At 39.5% G+C, this 24,669-nt stretch overlaps 2 protein-coding genes across 2 annotated transcripts in view; one reads left to right on the top strand and one right to left on the bottom strand.

The window, feature by feature from the left end:
- lgi1b (leucine-rich, glioma inactivated 1b) lies at nt 1-21,470 on the bottom strand. The gene is made up of 13 exons (XM_017436473.3): nt 21,374-21,470; nt 21,184-21,286; nt 20,634-20,754; nt 9,377-9,594; nt 9,227-9,298; nt 8,055-8,126; nt 7,641-7,712; nt 5,957-6,028; nt 5,274-5,443; nt 4,943-5,107; nt 4,151-4,371; nt 3,589-3,835; nt 1-3,408 (listed from the first exon to the last, which is right to left on the bottom strand). The coding sequence occupies exons 4-13, from the start codon at nt 9,568-9,570 to the stop codon at nt 3,059-3,061; spliced, it is 1,635 nt and encodes a 544-aa protein (XP_017291962.1). The 5' UTR covers nt 9,571-9,594; nt 20,634-20,754; nt 21,184-21,286; nt 21,374-21,470; the 3' UTR covers nt 1-3,058.
- Nucleotides 11,099-24,669, top strand: part of fra10ac1 (FRA10A associated CGG repeat 1) — a 21,262-nt gene continuing 7,691 nt past the window's right edge. The window contains exons 1-8 of the mRNA XM_017436486.3: nt 11,099-11,224; nt 11,993-12,078; nt 12,239-12,331; nt 12,887-12,932; nt 13,097-13,173; nt 13,378-13,461; nt 13,642-13,726; nt 14,746-14,791. Coding sequence (XP_017291975.1) covers nt 11,207-11,224; nt 11,993-12,078; nt 12,239-12,331; nt 12,887-12,932; nt 13,097-13,173; nt 13,378-13,461; nt 13,642-13,726; nt 14,746-14,791 — 535 coding nt within the window. The 5' untranslated portion in view covers nt 11,099-11,206. The remainder of the gene's footprint in view (nt 11,225-11,992; nt 12,079-12,238; nt 12,332-12,886; nt 12,933-13,096; nt 13,174-13,377; nt 13,462-13,641; nt 13,727-14,745; nt 14,792-24,669) is intronic.

Below are 24,669 nucleotides of genomic sequence, written 5' to 3'. Positions count from 1 at the left end.
TCAGATTTAGCCTTTTATTACTACTGTTCATAAACCACAACAGACAAAATGACAAAGAAATACGCATCTTTTATGTTTAATAAACTAGTAAATCTGTAATGTTTTCTACTGTTACACTTTTTAACAAACTATCCTTAAATCTTTCCAGGTTGTCTATAAATCTACAGGCTCTTGAAAACACCACAGAGTCTGGACTCGTCTACAAAAGCAATATAAATTACACACGATGTAAACAAGTAAATGCTTTATTTGGCAATTTGTTGTTTGGGAAGGCGTCCGTGTTGTCAACACTCGTCCTCTTTTTGTGTTAGGAGGACGGCGTGAAAGCGCAGATGAGCGTGCTCTGCTTTTAGTACAGTGCTGTTGTCGTTGAGGGAGGAAAAAGGGGGGTAAGAGCAACACAGTGGGATGCTTCTGGTGCGTCATTTATCAGAAATCAACACCACGAGCGTGTGTTTCTCACAGTTTCTCACAGTGCTTCGTTGAATTGTTTGGATCGCAGTTCACTTCAGGAGGAATGCAAGCTGACCAAGGAATGGATACTGTTCTCCAGGGGTGGTACGGTACGCGGAAATCACGGTTTGTTACATACCATATAAAGGTCATGGTTTGGCACTTTTTAATTTTTTTATACTTTTTTAATGATTAATTCTCTTAGAAGCAAAAAAACAAAACTTTTTTGCAGGGATAAGCTATCATGTACAGCAGGGTCTGATTTGTCAGCTGGTAAATTCACAATAAACCATAAAGAGTAACCCACAGGTTATGTGTCAAACAGAAAGTTTGATGAGCTCTAAAAAAAACATCTAATGAAACAAAAAACAATAAGTTTTTGTTTCAATAATTCGGACCTGGCTTCATGCAAAATAAAAAAAAAGCAACACAAAAATGAGTGTGAAAATACAAAATATATAAAATGTGAAACACTCAAACATCTCGATAAGATAGATAAGCTCTAGAGTGAGAAAATAACACTTCATACAGTATCAGGAATATTGAATAAATATACAAAAGGCTTGCCACGGCACTTTTCAAAGCGTAGCTTACAGCAGTGGTTCCCAACCCTGGTCCTCGAGGGCCACTATCCTGCATGTTTTAGTTGTTTCCCTTCTGTGACTCACCTGATATGAATCAGTGGGTGATTAACAGGCTTCTGCAGGACTTAAAGAGGGGATTTAACCACTGAATCAGGTGTGTTGGAGCAGAGACGTAAGTAACACATGCAGGATAGTGGCCCTCAAGGACCAGGGTTGGAGACCCCTGGTGTAGAGTGTTTAGATAGTGTCTTTCTTTGCTTCCTTTCTGTCAGCACCGGTGATCACCTGAGACTGACGTATTCGTCGTCAGTTCACTGTACCCATCTAAAACGTCTAAACACATCTACCGTTACGCCAACACTGTTCTCACTCCCTTCCACTGGAAGTCTAAAATACAAAACTATAGTATTATACTGACAGACTAGCCCTGATGTTGCTAACTACACAACTGAAACTAATGTAAGAACGTGAACAACATTCCTGTAAGTTGTTTGAGATTGTCGGTTTTTTACAGGATCTCTGTCAAGACGAGTGACTCTAAAGGCCTCTCGTGTCACAGTGTGAGGTTCAAACGTCTGCGACTCCCAGCCGGTCTGCAGACCTGAAGAAGCCTAAATGTTTTCGGCTTCAGTTGAACAAGATGCACTTACAGACAGAAGACAAATAAATGACGAATTACAGGAAAAGATGAAACGCTTGACAGCAAAGCGGGAGGGATTTTGTAAATCATTTGAGTTCATGGTTCAACTGATGTCAGTTTATACTGACAATACTGTACTTATTACTAGGATCGTGCCACAGTACAGTTATGGGTCTGAATAAACAGTTTGATGGGATAACTCAGATTTTTTAAAATGGGGTTTTGTGAAAAGGTTATGATCAATTGCAGATGGCTTTATAAGACAGTCCCATCCAATACAGACCTGATATTTTTAGTATTTTTCCTGTTTTGTCATTATGTCTGACATTTCTACTATAAATATGGATCACAATAAATAACCTTCAGTCCATCAGTCTACATAAAACACAATAATCTTTGTAATAAAATGTCACAAATCAAATAAATCTGGATCAAAACTATCAGGAACAGACCGTCATGTTCCAAACAACAGATATTATCACAAAACTACATTTATAGCAGGTCTGTGTCTCACTGTTATTAAAGGCAGAGATCTCAGAACAATTTCATAATAGATGTAATATTATAATAATAATAATCATAGAGTTTTAATGTATTGTGAGAGTGACAACAATATAAATGTTTAAATGAAAGTGAACTCCTATGAAATTGTTGAGGTCAGAGTTGTTTTAAGTTGACATCTATCCACTTTAGTCTTGGCTAGCCGTTCTCGTTAGTCCCTTTCTCCAAAGTGCGGCCATTCAAAGAGCTATCTATGGCACGTAAGATGTTAACTGTTCGTAAGCTTTTCACACAACCCCACTAAGATCTGAACTACTGAGCTATCGTTTTAAATTAGATGCCAACTTGATTGAGCCCTTACAAGGTGCAAAGATTTGAAACAGACATGTTAGCGCTCTTTACCACCACCACCATCATCATCAAAGAAAAAAAAACATCAAATGGTGGAAGATCATTTGGCAGAATATAGTTTCACAAATAAAGTTTCAAAGAGTTAAAAAATATCTTCGCCAAGCAGCACTGAAGCTGTTCTGGCAGCATGTTGTAACCAAACACATCACTAAGATTTTTTTTCCTGTCATTTCTCTACATTTCTGCATTTACTGGAGTGACATTCCCTGAATTGACTTGTTAGAAAAAACAAACTCAAATGAGCAAATTTTTTACCTCTTTTTTTTTAATACTTTTGCAAGTATTCACTGGCCAGGAATTGCCAAACAGAAAAAAGTAAGGATGACAACACAAAAACTTATCAAATAGTTGAAACAGGCCGTTAATTCTAAGGACTGGTGTAGAATAGCCCATAGACATTATGAAGTTTCTGATTTATCAAACTAAATATTTCTTTGTTTGAGACATCTGTCTTATAAACATGATGAGTTTATTCACTCAAATCGATCATAATGTGCTCGTATATCTGAGTTTTCCCCTTGAAGCTGGATGCAAACAGAAACACTCGGTTGTCAACGGAGACCACAGAAAACCCCCGAGGCGCCTGAATGCTGAGCTCCTGAGATGGGACAAACTGGCCTCTCTTAGTGTCCCATTGGTAGACCTGCGTCAGTGAATAATCGCTGCCCAAGATGGCGTACTGCCATTTACCGACAGAGACCGGCTGGAACACCATGGAGCCGCGGGAGGGAAATGTCTGGACCTCTTTGAACATGGCACCGTCCCAGCGCATCACCCGGGAGTCCCCGATGAATCTTGTCAAGCATATGAAGAGATCACCTTTAAAAAGGACAAAGATTCAAGGCACGGTGATTAAATGTGCATCTGAAGTAGGAGCGCTCACAAAAAGCAGTTTACGTAATTCCCCAAATAATTCATTGGTTGTTCTTTAATAGCAGCTCAGTTTAAAAACCTTAAAAGACACTTTTGTCTTTCTCTTACCAAAGCTACACTTCTTACCTTTGACCCGAAAGTGTCTGACAGAGAAGACGTCCTCCATATCTGGTATATCAGTCCTGCGGTCGAACTTTTTCTGGCTCCGGTTCCACTGGTACACAACAGGCCTCTGAGAGCTGCTGGACAAAATCAGGTGAGGCTTGTTGGAGATCTCCAGATATTCAACATCCGTGTCTCTGTACCACGGGTGGAGGGACTGGTGGGAGTAGAAACCGATGCCGTTCCATTTGTACACGGTGGTGGAGCCAGCCTACAGAAGGAGCATGGATTTAAAATGTTAGCTTGTGCTTTTGTAGCGAACTGTAAAGTGCGCATGTGAGGGTGCGTGTCCCCGAGCATATGTGAGAGCATATGCAAACATTTGGCAAGGATGGGCTAATCAGCAGGAGCAGACAAAAGCCGACATGCTGCAGACAAGAACACCAGGGGAAGAACTGGCAGACATGGTGGCATTATTCAAACAGAGGACACAGTAGGACCTGTACAGTATTGCCAAAAGTGTTGGAGTGTCTTCTCTAAAGTGGAAATACTCACAAACAGAGAGAGAGAGAGAGAAAATTCTGACCTTAGAGCTGTCAGCGATGACAAAGAAAGACTCTCCTTCGATCGCGAATGTCTCAATGTCATTGGGTTTGCGGATCCTCAGGATGTCAATGTCCTGGATCTTGATGAACTTGTTGGCAGACGAGTCACGTTTGTAAATGTGGGAGCCTCCAAACAACTGGGCCACGATGACGAAGAGGTGGTTGTCAATCACCATTGGCTTGCAGACAACAGTGGAGGTGCCTCAAAATATTAGAAAAGGAAGGGAAAAGTACAAATTACTCTCTGCAAGCACAACAAATAAATGTGACAGACTGTAATATGCTTACTAAGACAGAAAACAATGAAATACATTTGCATTAATTCATTAAAAAGTTCTCAAATTTCAAACGTCTGAACTAAATGTTTAAAAAGTGTAACAGGATGTGTTTAGTGCTCAGACAGATCTGCTTCAAACAATACTTTATAAATGCTAATAGGAAAATCTCAGAAGACCTGTCTTTAAATTGCATTTTTCCACAGAAGTAATATTGCTAAATGTGGCACAGTAAAACTTTTTTTTCTGTTTTTTGTAATATTTTGCTAAATTAAGTTTAGAAAAGCCACAAGTACTTCAATCAGTAAAGTGTGATTTGCACTCTCAAGTTCAGTCACCTGAAACTGGACTGGTTTTCTTCCACCTCTGATTTTTCTTTGACTCATTGGGGCTCACCAAACTGTTTGTCTATCAGTGCTGCCAACATTAATGATTCTATATTGCCGTTAGAGCTGGAGACATTTCCGCTTTGCACTCTTTATTTGCTTTTAAACTCACTTTCAATTGTGTCATAAGTTCTGAAAGTCATTTCAACATGATCCCATTCCAGGAAGCTGCAGGTCCCAGCAAAGGGCTGGGCAAACACAACGTACTCCTCCTTTCCGAAGGTGAAGGCATCCACCGAAATGGACTCAAACTTCAGCAGCTGGTAGGAGGCAAACTCTGAAAAGTATGACACAGCAGACCTTTATCTCAAAGTATTGTATTCAAAATCAAACCCTTGAACAAACAGCAGGAAGAACGTTGATAAGCCTTTTTAATCGAACCACGGAAACTGTTGATAAGGACAGGACGGGGGACTATAACAGACATTTTAGAGGAATGTTACCGGTCGTGATGCAGTCAAATGAGTGCGGCTGCAGGTCGTTCATCTTCTTCCCTTGGTGGATGGGTGGGCCGCTGCAGAAGATTTCATCCAGGGTGGCGTTGGTGTGATGCATCCACTCCACCAACCACTTCAGCTTGCAATCACAAATCAGATTGTTGCCTCTCAGATCTCTGCACGCACAAACGGATCCGATAAATAACAAATGAAACAGATAAACATTAAGACAGAATATAGGTACTATTTAGCATTAAAGCAGTGATATGCAGTGGGTTTTAGTCGCTGCTCAAAGGCTCCTTGATGCTGTGAACCCTGTCTCACTGCTCTTTGGTTCTGAGCCAACAAGTGTCCTCTCTCCCGAGTGCTCTCTGCTCTTCACACACTCTCAGTCTGAGTAGCTATCGACCTTGGATGAGTTCTGAGTCCACAGACACTCACACCATTGTAGCTGGTTGTGACAGTGAGACCAAAGACAGAATCCAATACTTGTTTATCATTTACTCAGACACTCTGTCACCTTAGCCTAAACTTTCTTTCTCTCTTTCTAAGATTTATATGCTCTTCAAAAAAACAAAACAAAAATCCTTGCTACTGGATCATAAAAAGGTTCTGTTTTTCATAAACATTTTTTTTTCTCTCGTATGTTCCCAAAAGAAGTAAAAAGGACAGAAGAATGAGGAACTCACACTTTGGTCAAAGCGTCCATGCCCTTGAAAACATCTTTAGGTAGACTTTCCAAGTTGTTGTAAGCCAGACTCCTAGTCAGAAAAAAAGCGGGGGGAAAGTACTCGAATGAGAAGCAGACTTACATCTGCAGACAATAGATGAATCCTGTTTCACGAAAAGCTACAAACATTACTGCATATGTGAGAATGTGATCGGTTTGATCATATTCCTGATAAACGTCACAGTTTGACATGTTTGAGCTGCGGTGAACTGGAACAGGAGACCAATCAAACTTACTGACTATGGTTGTTTTTGAAGCTACTTCCAAAAAAGCTTTATTGTTGAGTAAAACTGTGTTTAATGAAAACCAAATATACTGTATCAGCATAAAAGCATTCATTTATCTTTTAAGCACATTAGTGGAGGGTTGATAATATGGGCTTATATTGGGCCTACAGGAACTGATGACCTGGCCCAGTCAGAGTCCAGACCTCAAACTGGTTGAGATTCTGTGGGAGAGGTGAGCATAAACAAATACTAAACTTAAAAAATGGACGCAATGGTGTAAAAATAAAGATTGGGCTAAAATACCTCTGCAACAATGATAGTGACTGACCAGGTCTCGCAGAAGGTGACAAGTTCAGGTCACTGCTGCTACGGTTGGTTCAACAAGCTACTGAATATAAGGATATATTTACCTTTTTAATGGCGGCTTTAATATTTTGACTTAATCAACATTTGTGTCACCATTTCCAGTCACTGCTGCATCTGATCGACTTGTTCTGGATCACTTAAAAAAAATGCAAAACGATTCTTCAAAATGTTTATTTTTTTCAATTGCAGATTGTTGCTTAGTTTTGGAAACTCTCTTGAAAGCAAATTATGGTCAATACAAGTGAATGTATACTCCCATGGGAGGAATGTCCCCTTTTATATCAAAGTTACAACAAGAAAACAAAAATTTGATAAACAGCTGGAGCTCCTGAAAACACTCTCAATTCAAGTGAAGTGATTTTTAATTCCAGAGTTTAAAGTTTTGCTTTTTGGTCTAAATGAGAGGTGACCTACAAGCTTGTTATATTTCTGCTAGATAAAAAAACAACTGGTATGCAAGCATTTGCCTGTACTGTTACATAAAGTCCAAATGTGACAGGAACAACCTGGTGGAAAGTCAGGGACAGATTATAGGTCACTCGGTTTAAAGTTACAGCACAGATATATTTAGATTTGACCTACAGGTCACTCATGTCTCAGCTACTTTCAGTTTTGGCAGTTTAAGCAGTTCAGAAAATTATTCCATGAAAAACAAATACATAAAACGTGTTATTTGACAAAATAAATATTCTTTCTCCTTCGACTAAACACACAAATGATACCTGATATTGCTGACATTTTCAGACAGTCACCTTTCGATCTGACTCCTGGCAGCAGCGATTCTTCCTACCTTTGCATTTCAGGCAGTAACAAATTGATACAGCAGCAGAAAATAGATACGGATGCTTTACAATATCTCGTATTCGAATATCTTTTGTCACGGAAATGCTGCCTTTGAGAAATTACGTCAACAAGAAAACTGTGGAAACTGGCTATAAAGGACTTCTGGAAATAAGGGGACCAATCAGAACAACTGAAATTTTCAATAAAATATCAAATAATACAAAAAAAAAAAAAGCAGAAGACAAATCCAAATTTGCCGATACTTACAGATGTATCAGTGCCTTCAGGCCGCGGAAAGCATACGGGGATATTGATGCAATTCTGTTGTTTTCAATGAATCTATAGATGACAGATTTTATTATAATGAATAAAAAATAATAAACACGTAAAAGTTTACACAGTTAGACAGGACATCAAGGACTAGACATCTTTCTGCATCTTCTGTCTTTAGCAAATGCTACAAGAAGTCCATTGCAAAGCTGATAGAAAGAACCTTATGATTTAAACTGATTCTGACAAAGAAAACATCTTAAAAACAATCACTAAGTCACAACACACATAGATGCAGACAATTTTACAAAGTACTAAAAGTTGTACTGTAAGTGTGTAAGCGAAAACTCATAGATGAATCAAAACTTAAATGAACCTAAACACACATGAAGAAAAATTAGAAATACTTACAAGTATTCGAGGTGCGCTAAACCCTGAAAAGCATCCTCATCGATCAGGTCAAAGGAATTAGCTGTGAACAATCTGAAAGAAAACAACAGCAGCCAAAAACATATGGAGTAGTGACCTGTTTATTGTGATGTTATTTTTTTTAAACATAAACCTGAATAATATTCTAAAACAGACCATTAATTGTGGCGCTTTTAGGCCAAACGATGCATTCCCTTTCCTCAGCAGAATATTATTTTTTTCCCCTGCTAATTTTACTCTGATGCACATTTTTCCAACATTTCAGAGGGTTAACCCTCATTCAGATCAGGAGATTTTGAAGCAGCTGATGCAGACAAACATGTTTTGCTGAGACTAAATGATGCCTGTCTCAGGGAATAATTGCGCACAGTGCGATATCCAGCAGGTTCTGGGTCTGCTCGATGGGATGTGCCCAAAAATTGTCCAGAGGGAGACATGCAGGAGGCCTCCTAATCAGATACCTGAACCACCTCACCTGGCTTGTTTCTATGTGGAGGAGTAGCGGCTCTACTGTAAGCTCCGCAGGAACTCCTCACCTTATCTCTAAGGCTGAGCCCGGCCATCCTATAAAGGAAGCTTATTTTGGCTGCTTGTATTCAGGATCTCAATGTTTTGGTCATGATTCACATCATGTAACCACAGGTGAAGGCTAGACCGTATATAGACCAATAAATTCAGAGCTTTGTCTTTTTGCTTTGCTCTTTCTTCACCATGACAGACCAGAACAACGCCCTCATTACAGCGGACGAGGCTCCAGTCTCCCGCTCCATCGTATTCAACTCTATTTCTCCAAACCGAGTACATCCAAAGAGCAGCCTTATCTTACAGCAGGTAAGATAACGATTGCTCACAACGTTTCCACAGAACCCCACTTCAGAAGACCTAAACTATCACTTTAAGGAGGGAGGATGGGAAAAGAAAGAACACTATTTGTTTTGCTCTCCTCCTCTACTCACAACACTGTTCCTTTCAGTCCCTGCTGTTATGTGCTCTATTGCATAATCATGGCACCGATATGAAGAATCCCCCTTTAAATCTGCAATTCATCAGCATCATAGATAGATAGATAGATAGATAGATAGATAGATAGATAGATAGATAGATAGATAGATAGATAGATAGATAGATAGATAGATAGATAGATAGATACTTACAGGAGTTGTAGATTGGGTGAGTGAACAAAGCTTCCTCCTGTGATTTCATTAAATCCAGACTTGACAAAAGATCTGAAGAAATGTGAGACATTAAGCTCCATCACATATGTGGACGTTTAGGTGGTTTTGCAAAAAGAAACACACACTCACAGTGAGACGACGTCCGGTGGGAAAGTGTGAGGCACGGATCGGACATTGTCACACAGGGCATTGTCTTTGGTGCAGGTGCATCCAGCGGGACATCTGGGCTGTCTCAGTCTCCGTCCCTCAGCCAGCAGCAGGCTGAGAGCAGCGATCCACACCACGAGAGTCCATCCTCTCCATCCTCTGCCCCGGAATCCCATCCCCTCTGTCTGTCCCGGATCAGACTAAAGAAAAAACCCAAAACAAAACAAAAAGAAAGTTCCAGGCAAAATAGAAGAGGATGTTGTAATGTACCCGGCTTGTTTTGACGCAGGCTTCTGTTTATATGTCTTGCGCCTCAGCAGGAACCAGTTCAGAGGATTTGCTGCGCAAGGATTACAAATGTGGGACAGAAAGCGTTGGAAGAGATGATCTCATATCCTCGGAAAGAAAAACAAGAAGAGGAAGAACAAAAATCACCCGTTTCCTATTAGTTTCCCTGCCTTTGAAGCTGAATGATGTAGAGGGAAAAAAAAGAAGCCCATCAGACAGACAGAGAGAAAGGACTGATATGGAGGAGGAGGAGGAGGGGGAGAAGCCCTAAGGTGCGCTTTTTTTTTTTTTGTAATTAGGGCTGCCAGCTCGTATTTATGAGCGCCTCAGAGCCGAGCGTGCCTAATGGGGAGCATCTATTCATGAGGCTCTGTGGAAATGCACCTGCCCCACTCATTCAAAGGACGCCTCTTTTCCTCCCTGCTTCTGCATCACAATGAAACTAAAAGGGGGGGGGGGGGAAGAAAAACAGAGGCTTAAAAACAGAGAACCAAATCTGTTTACATCCAGACAGCAAATTATAGACTGTTCCTGTTTCTCCCTATATTGCGGATAAGTCAGGAAACACAGGACTTTTGTTCCCAGACTGTGGTGAACTTTCACCCCTGCAGTCTATCATAACCCTGGGAATGAATTCAAAAGCCACAATGCTTCCTTTATTTTCCATTCATGGTGCAGAAGCCGACAAACACCCTCTGTTTTTCAGCTGAGATGAGTGATATGAACCCCTAAGAGCCATTTAGTGTAAAGTAATTGAGCTATTTGTTTCAAACTAAAAGCATATTGTTATTTCCTGTCTGTTGTTGTGGATAAATTCTTCATGTGTTGGTTCGACTATGAATAAGTTAATAAGTTGAAGGATGATTTGCTGGAATATGTTATGTATTTTTTAAAGAAAATATAATTATTTTCGTTTTTTGAAATTGTTTTTTGAAATCGTTTTTTGAAATCGTTTTTTGAAATCTAACTACTTTTAAATACTTTGAAAATACTTTATCTAATTATTCAATTTTAAAAAACAACACACAGCCAAAGCACACAGAAGTAAATGCCAAAACAAAATGTAACATTATGTAAACATGTAGAAACTGTAAAAAGACAGACAGAAAGAAAAAAACAGGAAAATGAAAGTACATATAACAAAAAAGCAATGGGAAACAGTAAGTTAAATTCCATAATTTAAGGTGCATGAAGAAACATTAAAAACACAAAGCAGCTAGAATAGACGTCGAGAAAAAAGGATCTCTTTCCCCTTTTTCGTTTGTTGTAAGATTTAATTGTTATAAATTTAAGAAAGAATTTAAATAATCTGATTTTTTAATACGTTTCTTATAGTTATGTGTGCACATTTAATGCCTGTATTTGCATTCCTTCAGGACCTTTTGATACAAAATGCATTCAGTTAGTTGACTGTGACGTCATCGCGCAGCGCTTGCGTTTGTGCGTCATCATCGAGCGACGGTCCTTTCATTTTGTAAACACTTATTTTGGAGCGCCTTGTAGAAACAAGGAGCGAATAAACTCATGGAGGATCTCGTGAAGGTAAGCTATAATATTTAAAATAAGAAGAGCACGATTGTTATGTAAATATGGAAGCGTTTTAGCGGTCAGTATGTCTGTTTTTTGTTTTGTGAGACTTTAGCTCGAAAATAATCAGCTTGTGAGCTTTAGTACTGTTTGTAGGAACTCAAAGAATAAACGTGAAATTACTATGTTTTTGAATCAAATCAAATGAATGCAAAGTTAACGGTTCTTACAAACGCTTTTCACAGATAATCAGAATGGCAAAGTAAGAGCACTTTGTACAGGTTTGAAGTTGTGTGTGTTTTTGATATTTTTTTGCTTAGTTAAAGCAAAAATACAATTTATTTAACCTGTTTCTGCAAAACATCCAGGTACCCGGAAAATACTAATTGTATAGCTAAACTTAATCTGACATGTTTATATGGCCTAAACCATTTTCAGAAATAAATCTAAATGAAACTATTCTTTTTAATCTTCTGAATATTTCAATACAAAGTTCCATTATTATAATAATGCATGCATGCATGAGTTTAGCAAAGGCATATTCTAAAAGGTATAGGTCTTAATGAAGTCTTGAGACTTTCAGATCAACAGTAACCGAATGATTTCTAAAAGGGATAAACAGCTTCTTCATTTTCTGCACATTCTTGTTTCTAAGTGTACATAAGTCTGATCAGGAATCCATAAATGACTGCATATGAGGTGTGCCTAATTCTTAAAGTAGCTGTGTATTTTTGCTAGTAGGAGAAGAATGTGAGACTTGACTGAGTTTTTGTGTTTCATCAGGTCCATGGAGGTGGTGGCTATGACTCTGACTTCAGTGATGATGACGATGATGGACAGGGGGGGCCTTCAGAGAGAAATCTTAAAAGGTAGAATAAGTGAATAAAATGTTGAGCTCGTCTATACAGAGGAAAGCAAGTTCAAAACAAGTATCTTTTCATGAACCAGTAGCTTACATTTAGCCTGCAGTGAGGTAAACAGCCTCACCAGTGACATGAGTTTTAAGTTTTTTTTGCTCACATTTGACAGAAAGCGAGAGGAGGAAATCTTACAGAAGCCTTTTCAGAAAGATCGGCATTCCAAGGTGGCTCACCGCAGTTTACACCACAGTGAAGTGGACAGGTACTGTACTGCTGCAATGAAACATGCATCATTTTCTATAATTTTTATCTGCTTCTTCTTCTATTCTGACATATTGTAATGGAAAAATGTGGCATTTCTTTTCAGTCAGTTCTATTTTAAGTTGTAATTGTTTTCGGTTTAGATAATGAGTATTATTATTAGGCTAAATAAACTGACTAAAATGAAAACTTTCAGTCCACAGATAATAAATATGGATTGACCGATGATGCTCCTAAACTATTTGTATCTGTCCCTTTGTTGTTTTGACTTTTGATCCCCGTTTCAGTATATATAGAGATTCAAAAGTCAAAAAGTAAATAAATGCAAATACTGTATTTAGTAAAATCTTTTCCAGTGCTAGCAGAAATTGGAATCACGTAAGGCAGAACCTTTAGAAATGTGCCCCACTTTCTCTTTTACATCTGCGTTTAAATTTCTGCAGTCACTAGTTGTTCCAAATAATCAGTGTTATGTGTTTTTAAGTGATAGTTTTAAAATATGCAATCTACCGTATAAAACCTTTTACATTTTAGCTTGTTTTCCCTTGTTTTTCAGAGAGGAAGCCAGGAACCGAAGAGCCCACCTCATCTCACTAAATGCTGTATCCTTTTTTTTAAATTAGTTTTAGCATTAAAGAAGAAATTGCACAAATCAAATACGTATTAAAATATCTTCCCTTAAGATAGTTGTGACATGACAAGAAACTTGAACATTTTTATCAGTGAGCATTGACAGACGAACTGATCCTAAATAATTTGGCTCCAGTTTGAGCGGCATAAGAAGTTTGTCGGTGACTACATTTTGTATTATGGAGGACAGATGGCTGACTTCAAACGCTCTGCGTAAGTGTTCTGCCGCACAGCTTGAAAATCCATTGTTTGCTGTCTCCCAATAGATTAATGAGAATTTGTTTTCCGCATCACACCATTAGATGCACGTTGCTTTGATTCTGTTAAATGCGTAATTACAATCAGTCCCAGCAGTAATTAATCAGGTTATCTGTACTCATTTATCTTTTTTAATTTGAATGTTTTTGTTTACTTCAGAACTAAAGATAAAACCGATCTGGACGTGCTGCGTGAAAACCACCGCTTCCTCTGGAGGGATGAGGACGAGGAAGACATGACATGGTGATCACACGAAGTTAGCTGCTTGTCTAATTTGTCTTTAGTGTTCAGCTGATCTCAGATTGGTCATTTCTTTTTTTTTTGAAAATGCATTGAATCTCTCGTAACCCAAATAGAAAATTAGCTTGTTTAAGAAGTATACGTACTGTATTTCTACCTCTCTCACATCTTCTTTGTTTAAAGGGAAAAAGATCTTGCCAAGAGGTATTACGACAAACTGTTTAAGGAGTACTGCATAGCTGACCTCAGCAGATACAAGGAAAACAAGGTGAGACATTAAACCTCCAATTCTGACAAAGTTAGGGTGTTGTAGTTTAGAATTTTGTGGCAGCAGCACATCTCAAAAAGAATGAAACAGGACCGTGTTTCCATCTGTGAAGCATTCCTCTCTTCTTCTAACAACAGCCTGTAAGCATCTAGGAACTGAGGAGAGCAGCTGAGGGAGGTTTTGTTTGTCCCAACTAACAATCTTATTTGTTTATTAGTTGTAAATGCTCCTTCAGTTGTTTATTATATTCTGTTTACTTTTACAGCCTTTTCTTGCCTCTGTCACCACTTTTTTGAGATGTGTTGCTGCCATAAATTTCAAAATGACCTTTTTCATTCCTAAAAATGGTACAATTTCTTAATTGAAACAGACAATATTTTGTCAATAAAATATGTGCTTATGAGATTTGTAAATTATTATACTCTGTTTATTTTACACGTTACATAACATAACAGGTACTAACTTTTTCAGAATTTTTAAATTAAATTAATATAAATGACTGATGTTTAAACAGTAAGGCAGCAAAAGATAAGCTGCATATTTCAACTAAATATTAGTGAGGTAAACTGTGTAAATAAAACACAAAAATGAGTTTAAACAATAAAGGGAAAATAACACATTGTCTCTATAGACAAAACATGGCGGAATATTTCATTATTACACTCTGCTTTAGCTTTTAGACATAAAAAGTTAGATTAATTTACCCAGTGCTGATGTCAAGTGTGCAGGTCAATAACAAGTTTTCAATATTCAGAGCTGTTTAACTACACAATACAGAATAATGGGAAGACCTACCAGTATTTAGACAGTCAGTTTAACACATTTTAAATCCGGCAATAAATACACAAATAAAGTGTTTACATAAAGACTGTGAACGGGTAATAAAACTGTTGACAAGAAACAATGAGAGAAACAAATAAATCAGTTTTCACTCCAAGATGCATTCAGTGCTATGCTATGATTTCCTAAAATGGTGGCAATAAATAATTAACATAGATTGTTTTCTCTGTGTTCATCAGTTCGGATTTCGTTGGCGCACTGAGAACGAAGTTGTGTCTGGGAAAGGTACGCCTCACTCCTTTGTATTCCTACTATGAAGCTGATCCACTTTTAAAGATGTTTTCTTATAAACTCTAATAACGCCTCATCCGATTTACACTCTTGAGTGATTAGTGTTATAAGAAAAACTCTGGACACATTCTGATTCACAAAACACCTTCAGAAGATTACTTCCACACAGCTTTCAGCTCCTGAAACTTCTCACAGTGACTTTGCAAAGACAAAATCTTGATATTTTATGATTTGTTCACGTAGTGCGTTTTGCTTTTTCGCAGGAATGTGAACTTTGATTCATGCTAACAAATAAAAACTATAATTAAAGTCATAGCAGCTTCTTTCATATAAAATTTTAGCTCAACATCTGTAAAAGTTATAACCATTCTTTGGGTTTTTTAAAGGTCAGTTGGCTGTGGCAGCCATTTTGAGTCAGTTGTGGAGGTTCATCCAGGTATTACTTTCTACAAGCTTCATTAGAACTGTTAAGTGTTTTTTTGATATATTTTGTTAAAAGACAGACATACCTAACAAACGGACAGAAAACATTGTCATTTGCCTTTTGTCAGTGGGTGAGAACTTTGTCATTTTCTGCTTTTTGTATATTATTCTAATATAATATGGCTTTAGGACACAGTAAAATTTACTTGTCTGCAGTTAACAAACGTGTCCACTAGATGGCGGCAGAGATGAAGGCTCTGCTCCGTTGTAAATGAAACTGGAGATTCATTTCCTAACAAATCTCTCTTCACTGGAGACTTATTGACGTAATCGTTCCCTTCCAGTTTGGCTCATTGGCTTCCATCAATATTTTATAAAACCTCCTGCGGGCGCTCGCTGTGTTCTGCTTGTTTATTCGTTTGTTTGCATGGCGTTTGGTTGCTCTAGTGGCGTCCAACCTCGGGGGAACGCTGCAGTTGCCACGACTGTTGACTCCTTCGGTCTCCCTCTGTTCTGCCCGCACGTGTTAGGAAAGCTTTGATGGTTGCTCTGTATTATTTATCAGGGATTTTCTACAGCACCTTCTCTTTCTCAAGCTCTCCTTCCTTCGTGTGACAGTGACGGATATCTTTATAGTTTTACCAGGAAGGACACTATCTGCAGCTCAGAGAGAGAGAGCGAATGCTCTTTGAGACGCATGCAGACACACCTGTGTGCATTTTACATTTAAAAGTAAGGTGATTTACAAACTACTGGGTCAAAGTTTGTGAAACTTGGAGGTTGCTGGAAGGAGGAAGGAGCTGAATTCTGTCTGGTCTCTTGTTGGTTTCTGTACAGCTGCAGAAAGGGCCTTCGACCTTTGCTGAGGATGTCTGCTTCACTTGTGTTTACACCACCGCGGCATCCCCATCCATAAAGTGTGTCTGAGAAGGCTGACTAAGCCAATATATTGTTCCAGATTAAGACCGTGTAATCCCAGTCTCTGACAGTTCATACCCTGTTGCGATACGTACGCTACAGGAAGTGGGATTAGATGGGTCGGATGTGCTTCACTTCAAGTGTCACTTCTTTGATGTGTGAGCAGAAATAATTCCCTGAGGAGACGAAACCCACCACCCTCCGAAAGAAAGCGGAGCGCTGACGGAGAGACGGAAGTCACTCCTGTGAAATCAATACTAATCTGAGGCTGTGAATTATACACGGCATTCCCGTTCAGATGTGGAAAATCTGCTTATCCAAACAAATCTTAAAAGTGCATTAAAATGCCCGGAATTAGACTTCAGCGTGGATTTAGAATAACACGGGTTTGCAGGCTCAAACACAAAAACAAGAACTTTGATGCAAAGTATGGCAGACATATTGTTCCATGTGGACAACATGGTGTTAGTCCAGCATCATATGTCATACGCATGTCAGGCGGTCAGACTGGACTTCTGTTTGCAGACACACGAGAAAAGACTGAACTTTCCCCTGGTGACCGTCCTCTTATCGTCCCTGCTATATGTGCACGACAGGTCATGCTGCTGTTAGCTAACCCTGAAACTCTCCAGCACGGACCTTTCTTCTCATGGTTTCAGTGTGATGTGGCATGAGGAGTTCAGCTTTTACACAAACGCTTTGTTCTCACGCCTTTAAATTAAAGGCCTAGCAGTCCGCGAAGCAATGCTTATCGCCCACCGCCTTTCGTGCCGGTTTTAGATCAAGATAATCTTCTGTTAAGAAATGAGGGAGTTGTAGCTGATTTGGTCAGGCCTTAAAATTAACGTCATGCACAACCTCATGCGTTTTCACGAGCGATGTGTTGTGAATGACTCTCAGCTACAACAACAACAAACGTTGGCTCAATATCTGTCAAACCGACTGAATTCTGGCCATTTTTGTGTTTTCTAAGCTCAGCTAGGAGTGGCAGCCATTTTAACTCAGGTTGTCTCCAGAAGTTAATCAGTTGTAATTTTACATCCAGTGATTCCTTTCCTCGTGTTTTAGTAAAATCCGTCCACTGGTTCATTCGATTTTTTGCTAACAGACGGACACAGAACAAAAACATTATCGGCGGCTTTCCGCCATTTGAGGCACCCCTTAACAAAAAGGATAACTTGTTAAATGTCTCCAGGAGCTGTGAAAAGCGCTCTGTGGGAAAGGGTTACAAACAGTGAATATCTTACCTGCTGTAGATAGCTGAACTGTTTTAGTTTGGAGAAATCGAGTTTAATGTTGACCAGACGAGCTAACGGCTAGTCTGGTTGGAGGCAACACTGAGGTAGATTTCTGCCACAGTAAACCAACCCCAGCCTCAAACGTTTCATAGTGGTTCACATGAAAGAAAGTTGTTTTATAAACCTTTTTGTTGCTTTAAATAAATATATGGTTGTAGCAGTAGCAGCTAGCTGTAGCACTTCTGGCACAGAGCGTCTTAATATTTCTGCTGGAACAATCGTGGAATGTGAAACGGACAATGTTGTAAAAGTTTAAACAAATAACATTTGCTAAAACTGTTATGAAACTACAACCCTTCCCTCAGAACCCCACGACAAAAGATCTGAGCTGTCCCTTTAAGATTTATAACTTGTTCGAGAAATGACTCTATGGTTAAAAGGAAACAGTACTAAATCTGCCTCTTTGTTTGGAATAAAAGTAATCAGCCCACACTGCATTTCTACTCCCTTTCGGAACTAAAACGCCACGTTTTGATAGCAAAACATTTCACCGAACGCCATTTGGCTTTCAATAAAACATGCTGGCTAAAGTCTGTGTAATGAGGGAAAGCTCACATCGAGTGAAAAACATTAAATATTAAACTGGGAGTTCAGAACTTTTGTCCTCCTGCTACTGCAGGGAGAGCAAACATATTGTCTCTGTGTGTGTGTGTGTGTCCTGACGTTCACGAGCAGCGAGGTAACATCGGCGTCTGCTTTTAGTGTCTTTTTTCTCCTCCTTGCGTTCTCCGGGAAGAAAATTCCACAGAGACTGTAATGTTTGTTTGTCCTCAATATCACTCCCTTCTTTTTTTTTTTCTTTAACTATATTCCTTTTTTTATCATTGTTGGTTGACATAAAACACAGGAATGTTCCCGCAGACACTAGATTGGCATTTTACAGACTTGTTTGGCAAGAGTTTGAACGTAACTGACATCCAGTTTTTATGTTGCAGCCCAGATTTCTTTTTTTTTTGTTGTTGGTTTTTTTTCCTCTCTGTTATGTCGGAGCAGATGTTCAGCTGTGGAGTAAGGCATGCGGTGCTTCATTCCAGGTCATGTTTTTTCTGTGTTTTATTTATTTATTTTTCCTTCTGGTATAAATTGCGGTTTAGCGTAGCTGTCAGGAGGAGGTCAGAGGGCCACGGCGGTTGGAGCTAAGGTCCTTTTACGCGGGCCTCTTGTCAGATGAAAAAGGGGTACGGCCTTGGATTATGTAACTTCACTTGCTTTAAAAAAGGAAAAAAAGAAGAAGAAGAAAAGAAAGATAAGCTCCTTTCCACATTCTTAAAGATCAGAAATCAGGTTTTGGCACATTTCTGCCTCCTCTGTGAGACTGGAGTGTGAGGCTGTGTAGTAACATTATAGTTCCTATTTATTTGACTTTAATTCAGTTCATTAATCCGCATTCCTGAGTAACATTGTGTGTGTTTGTTTGTCTGTTAGCAAAATATCTCATGAACCACTCGATGGATTTTATAGAAACTTTCAGAAAGCAATCATTGGATGTACATCTACATCTAATTAACATTTGACTCATCCCAATTCAAGATGGCCAACACAGCTAGTCAACATTATCCAACCCCAGAATGGCTGTAATTGTTTCAGTTTTACAGACATTGTGCTAAAACTCGGTGTGGTCGCAGCTGAGAGTATATATTGTAACACTGCATGAGATGAAGTTCGACCAAAGCAGCTCTAACTCTGTCCCTTTTAGAATAAAACGGTTTTAGTGGCGTGAAAGGCGGCGGGCGATATGCATTTCTAAAAGGAGCGCCGAGCTTTTATTTATTCAGGGTTCAGTTCTTCGAAAGTAAGATTTTTAGAAGCATCGGTGCTTGCCCGGTTCATGTTTTCTTCTCGTTTCCCCTGTCTGATCCTATAATTTATTTGTCAGCTTCATAGAAATCATTTAGTCCACCACTAAATGATTGATTTCAGACGGTGTCACCTCATGTTGCCTCCTGACGGTTTCCCTTAAAGTTAAATACAAGCAAACTCAAAGTGACAAGCCAATTTATAGGTGAGAACAGTTCCTTCTGATTTAAGTCATTCGTTCGGCCAGGCGGGAGTTCCATAAATTGTTTGTACTTTATAATCATGAGTATCCCCACTGCGCTCTGTTTTTACCGGACCGGATCCATCAGCCACAATATAGTTTCTGAGTGTATCTTTCAGCGTTAGAATTGATAGATTGTTTGCCCACAGCCCCAAGCTTTCAAAATCCAGCACTGGAGAATAACAGCGGCATCATATTTGTTTACGTGTAACAAGACGGCACCCGAAAGCTTTGAAATATGAGCGTTTCTCTGTGATTTACAGGTGAGACATGAGCTGTGGTGCTGGTGGGATTTAGTACAGTTTGCTCAGCGAACTAGAACAGTGTTAAATGTGGGGTCAGCGTTCTTCACAGTGTGGAAGACGGACATAAAACATCTACGTCTGAAACATTCTGGGGCTGTGTTGTTGCCAGCTACGCTTCCGGTGGGCGCACGGCGGCACAGAGCTTCGTCGCTCCGCACGTCAGACGCTCACGTGCCAGTGGGCCGCGCTGATGAGCGTTTCGGGCAGCGTTGTGATTGCCCACGACATCTGGAGGACAGCTCAGCGTTTTGGAAAATTTGCCCGTGTGCTTTTTCTCTGATAGTTAGGCAATAAAATCCACCTCAAAAGGCAAAAAAAATACACGCTTTCACCTCTTACTCCACTATAAGGATCGTTCAGATGTTTTTAAAGGTACTCATTGCAAAATATGAAACATATCAAACATAAAACAAGGTCACCCTGAACTGTATCAAATGGTGCAGTTTGAAAGCGTTTACTCCAGTGGATTTCTAGATATATTGAATGCAATTCTGAAATGCAGGTATGCACTCAACGTAAACAAAGCACCTGGATGAATCCAATGAAAACCATGTGGATGCTTGAGTCACCTTCCAATATTAGGCTGGCTGTCGTTTGTGTATTTGTCTCATCTATTATATTAGCCAGAAAAACTGGCAGCCTTTTTTCAATTTTTAAAAAATATTTTTTGTCTGGTTTTCATGACTTTGCATTCATTACCTTTAAATTAATTATGAAATTTCCGCTCGAAATTGCCCAGAAAGCACCATGCGTGCTACAGCTAGCTGCTGCTATTTGCATTTATTTGTAAATACTGTAACTGTAATGCAGGATCGATGGGGAATTTAAGGGTTTCTGCGAAGTGTTTGCGTTACCTGCTATTAAAATTTGAGATCCGAGTTCAGCAGTCCACTTTGTTCTCGTCCCCGCTCGTGATTTTCCATTAGCTCATTGATCCGGTCAGAGTGAAACTCTTTATCGCCAAACGGAGGTCATCTACAACAGGAAAGAACATCATTGTTCATAACATTCCACAGAACTCCGCTTCTAAGTATCCGAGCAATTGCTTTAACCTCAGATAGTTTAATAATTTGCTCCAAAGTTGCTCCAAAAACATTAAAACACCTGCAGGAAGATTTCGCCGCTAATGATGTTAATTAGCAACAGGTCAGTAACGTAATTAGACATAAAAAGAGCATCCTGCCGAAACGAAGTCTTTTTAGAGGTAAAGATAGAGACGTTCACTGCTGTGTGAAAACTACGTGGGCTGATAGCTAATCAGTCTAATTAATCATTTAATTAACAAAATTGGTCAGAGTTACATTTCTCAAAAGAATTGGTGGATTTTCTGATCTACCGTATTAAAAAGGTCTGGTAAAGGAAATGTGAAAAATGATATAAATAAATAGAAATAAAATGCTTGACCTTGAAACGCTGAAAAGTCTCTTTGTCTGCTGGGCGGGGCTTAAACTCTGCGCTGATTGGCTGTGATGGTCGGGTCTGCAGTATGAAGAAGGAAATCACAGCTCTGGAATCCAGGAAAGAAAAATATTAGTTGCATTAAAAAAAAAAATACATTGAAGAAAGTGAAAACTTATACCAAAAAACAAACAACCTAATCCAGAAATGTCTCTGCCATCCTTGGATTTGTTGACGATGAGTTGAGGCAAAGTTGCAAACCTTCGACCTGTTGAAATAAAATCTGAAGTTAGCTAAAATGCTAATTTTCCATAGCTTCATTAAAAACATAAATGTCTTCATGTAAGAACGTGCCTTATCAGATATTGTCACGTAGCATAAGTATGTCCACAAATCCCAAGGCTGAATTGAGGACATCCTTTGTGAACTCGTGAGAGTTTATTTAAAGGTGATTAAAAAGTGAATGTGCGCTGACTCACGTCTCCGCCCTTTGACTTTATCCAGTGACCATTAATCGTGCAGCCATCTGCCCCGTGGTAAATATCCGCCTTGATCTCAGGCTGCTGGCTGGTGGCATTATTAACCATTGACGTAAGAGCAAAGGAGTTTCCCCTCTTAACGGGTTTGCTCAGCCTTCCTGTTGTCAGCTTTTTCTGTCACGGACCCATGTGAGGCTTACCTGCCCTAATGTGTGGGAATACCTTGGCGTGTGTCAACAAACCACTGTGGATATATATATATATTATTCAGCATAGGCCCAGAAAGGAGCCTGATATGTAAAGCAGAGACACCCTTTGTGACCTTGTTTAAGTCACTTAAGTGGCGAATATTAGTTTTTATACCAGACATTGTACTGCCCGGAGGCTGAAAACTGTCAGAAATAAGGGAACAATTCTGACCTTGATTACATTTAGATTTTGGCATTTATTTTGTCAAAGAAATTGCCTCGACACAGATTTGTATTAATCCCACTCTGCCAGGGCTGAGGTTGTGTGTAGCTGCAGGCGGGTCAGACTTGCACCGTTGTAACCTCTGAGTATATCGCACTCGTTGATATTAGACACCGAGCTGCTCGTCCTTAACACGGAAAGGATTTAGAACCGTGTTCAAGGACATTTGCTTTGCAGTCGAATCAATTTGCAGTCGTTTTGTTTTAAGCCATAAAAGCTGCAGTGCATGTGCGTACATTGGAATTTAAAAAATGTTTTTTTTTTTTATATAATTAGAATGAAGAGTTAAAGACATGATGGTAGGCCTACCAACTGATGTCAGTAATTACGCTCAGAAACTTGTTGAGATCGGATGATGACAATGTGACAAGTCACTTTGATTTAGGGCTAGAAAAAAAACCTTTTAATGAGGTTCCCTTCACTGTCATTTTCCTCCATTTATAGTTGTCAAAAATTGTAATTTGGTTAAGCTGCTGTCAGAAATTTGTTTGAGGTAAAATCCAAACTGCAGCCAAAACAGGAGGGTTTCACTCAAAGGATGAGCACTTGATTGTTGGTGGCTAAAGTCTCAGAAATATCAAAGTTAATCTTTGAATTTAACGGAGACAAGAAGTTATGATGCTTCAGCTCTGGAAAAAAAATGACACATGAAATGTTAACAGGTTTATGATTTAAAAATTATGCAAAAACTAAAACCGTAACCAACATGGTTTAGGTTTAAAACTGCGTTACCATTTTAGTTGGTCTTTAGTCATAAAGGTTTTACAACAAATTTTACCTGTGAACTTTATTTTGAAAGAAATGACACTTAATTTAAATACTCTGTGACGTTTGTGTAAATGTTTAGAGAAAATGTGCTTTGGTTGAAGTAAATGTGGGACACAAGGGCAATTTGGGGGGTCTAGCTGGGTTTTGGACTCCTGATTTTTTTGCATTATCGACAGGTTAAAGTTGGCTTGACGTCTGAGTCACCATTAGTCTCTAAAGCTAACATCCAAACATCTATTGGATGGTTTGTGCCAAAAAAGTCTGATTGCCTTTGGTGACTTCTGACTTTTTTTAACACATCACCTTGGAAACCTTTTTACTGTAGACAAGCAGTATTTATTATTTGAACAAATGGACATCCAGGCTAAAATTTGTCTTTGTTTTTTTTCAGTGTGAGCTAATGGAACGCTAAATCCATGACCGCGGTTCTTTTACAGCCGATGTGGTCAGTGTCCTCTGCAGTGTGAGTGAAACTTTGACCACTGATGGGTCCGGAATGCTCAGACACAACAGCAAACCAGAAACCCTCAAGTTATTCCACATATTTATATGAAGACACCTGATTTAGGCATGACGTTTTGTAGTTTTGAGTAAAAGTAAAAGAAAACTCAAGCAAGTCTGGATTCACAGACAGGAACTTTCGAGCAGATGTTCTCAGTCAGTTTGAGTTAGAAGAACTTTAAAGACCCCTGACTTAATGCCCGGATTATCATGTAAAGATCAAATTATAGATTTTGCCTGAAGGGTGGCACAGTGGCGCAGTGGTTACAGCTGTTGCCTCCCAGCAAGAAGGTTGCAGGATCGCTCCCTGACCCGGGGCCTTTCTGGGTGGAGTTTACATGTTCTCCCTGTGCTCACATGGGTTTCCTCCCACAGACCAAAAACATGCATGTTAGGTTAATTGGTAACTCTTAAATTGTCACAAGGTGAGAGTGTGAATGGTTGTTTGTCTCTATGTGTCCCTGTGATGGACTTGTGACTTGTCCAGGGTGTCCCCTGCCTCTCACACAGTGACTGCTGGGGATAGACACCAGCTCCCCGCCACACAGAATCGAGAAGCGGGTAAAGAAAATACATGGATGGATTTTGCCTAAAATGGTTGAGCCTCAGCTTTTCCATTTAAATCTAAAACCTTTAAAGTTGCACTTATTGGTAAAAAAGTTCATCAGCTCTGAACACAATTTAACGTTTATGGAAAGCTAATGAAATGTGTTTGATGCTAGGAGGTTGTGGTATTGAGCGCACCAACTTCATTTCATTCATAAGCTCATATTTTTTTGTTCTGTAAACAAATACGGTGTCACACACTTACTGACAAATCCTGGGATTGTTCCTACAACCCGGGCCCGGAGCCAGGCGTCTTTCTTTTACCTGACGTCATCGGACTTAAGCCCTGCACGTGAAGACCAAGTCTGTCTTATAGCTCATGTGGCCCGAATCCACGGCGGCCACCTCACCTGATTTTGAAAGCGTCTTGATCACCGACAGGTGAGGGCAGGCATCCCTTTTCTCTCACAGAAGAGCATTTCCTGTCCCTGAGCCAGGAATGGAGCGCTCTGACGCACTTGCCTCCCTCTGCTACAATCTGGAGGAACCCCGGAGACCAGATCAGTGCAACCTTAAGCTCCTCAGGGATAATAGGCAGGCTGCGCAGCGGCTAGAGGGTGGCCTTGGGGCATGAAGCGAGATGAAGAAAAGGAGACGAGGAAAGCACTGTTGATAAAGAGGAGTGTGTGTGTGTGTGTGTGTGTGGGGGGGGGGGGGGTGGGTGAGG

The sequence above is a fragment of the Kryptolebias marmoratus genome, linkage group LG17 (genome assembly GCF_001649575.2).
Source record: "Kryptolebias marmoratus isolate JLee-2015 linkage group LG17, ASM164957v2, whole genome shotgun sequence".
In the NCBI taxonomy this organism is placed as follows: domain Eukaryota; kingdom Metazoa; phylum Chordata; class Actinopteri; order Cyprinodontiformes; family Rivulidae; genus Kryptolebias; species Kryptolebias marmoratus.
This window is presented reverse-complemented; position numbering and strand designations above follow the sequence as displayed.

Excerpts from the sequence above, each read along its gene's own strand:
- lgi1b (XM_017436473.3), bottom strand. The coding sequence starts at position 9,570 with ATGGGATTCCGGGGCAGAGGATGGAGAGGATGGACTCTCGTGGTGTGG. Across the intron at positions 5,444-5,956 it reads ATGGACGCTTTGACCAAAGT|AGATCTGAGAGGCAACAATC; the intron begins GTGAGTTCCTCA and ends TTGTGCGTGCAG. Across the intron at positions 4,372-4,942 it reads AACTTATGACACAATTGAAA|GCACCTCCACTGTTGTCTGC; the intron begins GTGAGTTTAAAA and ends TAATATTTTGAG.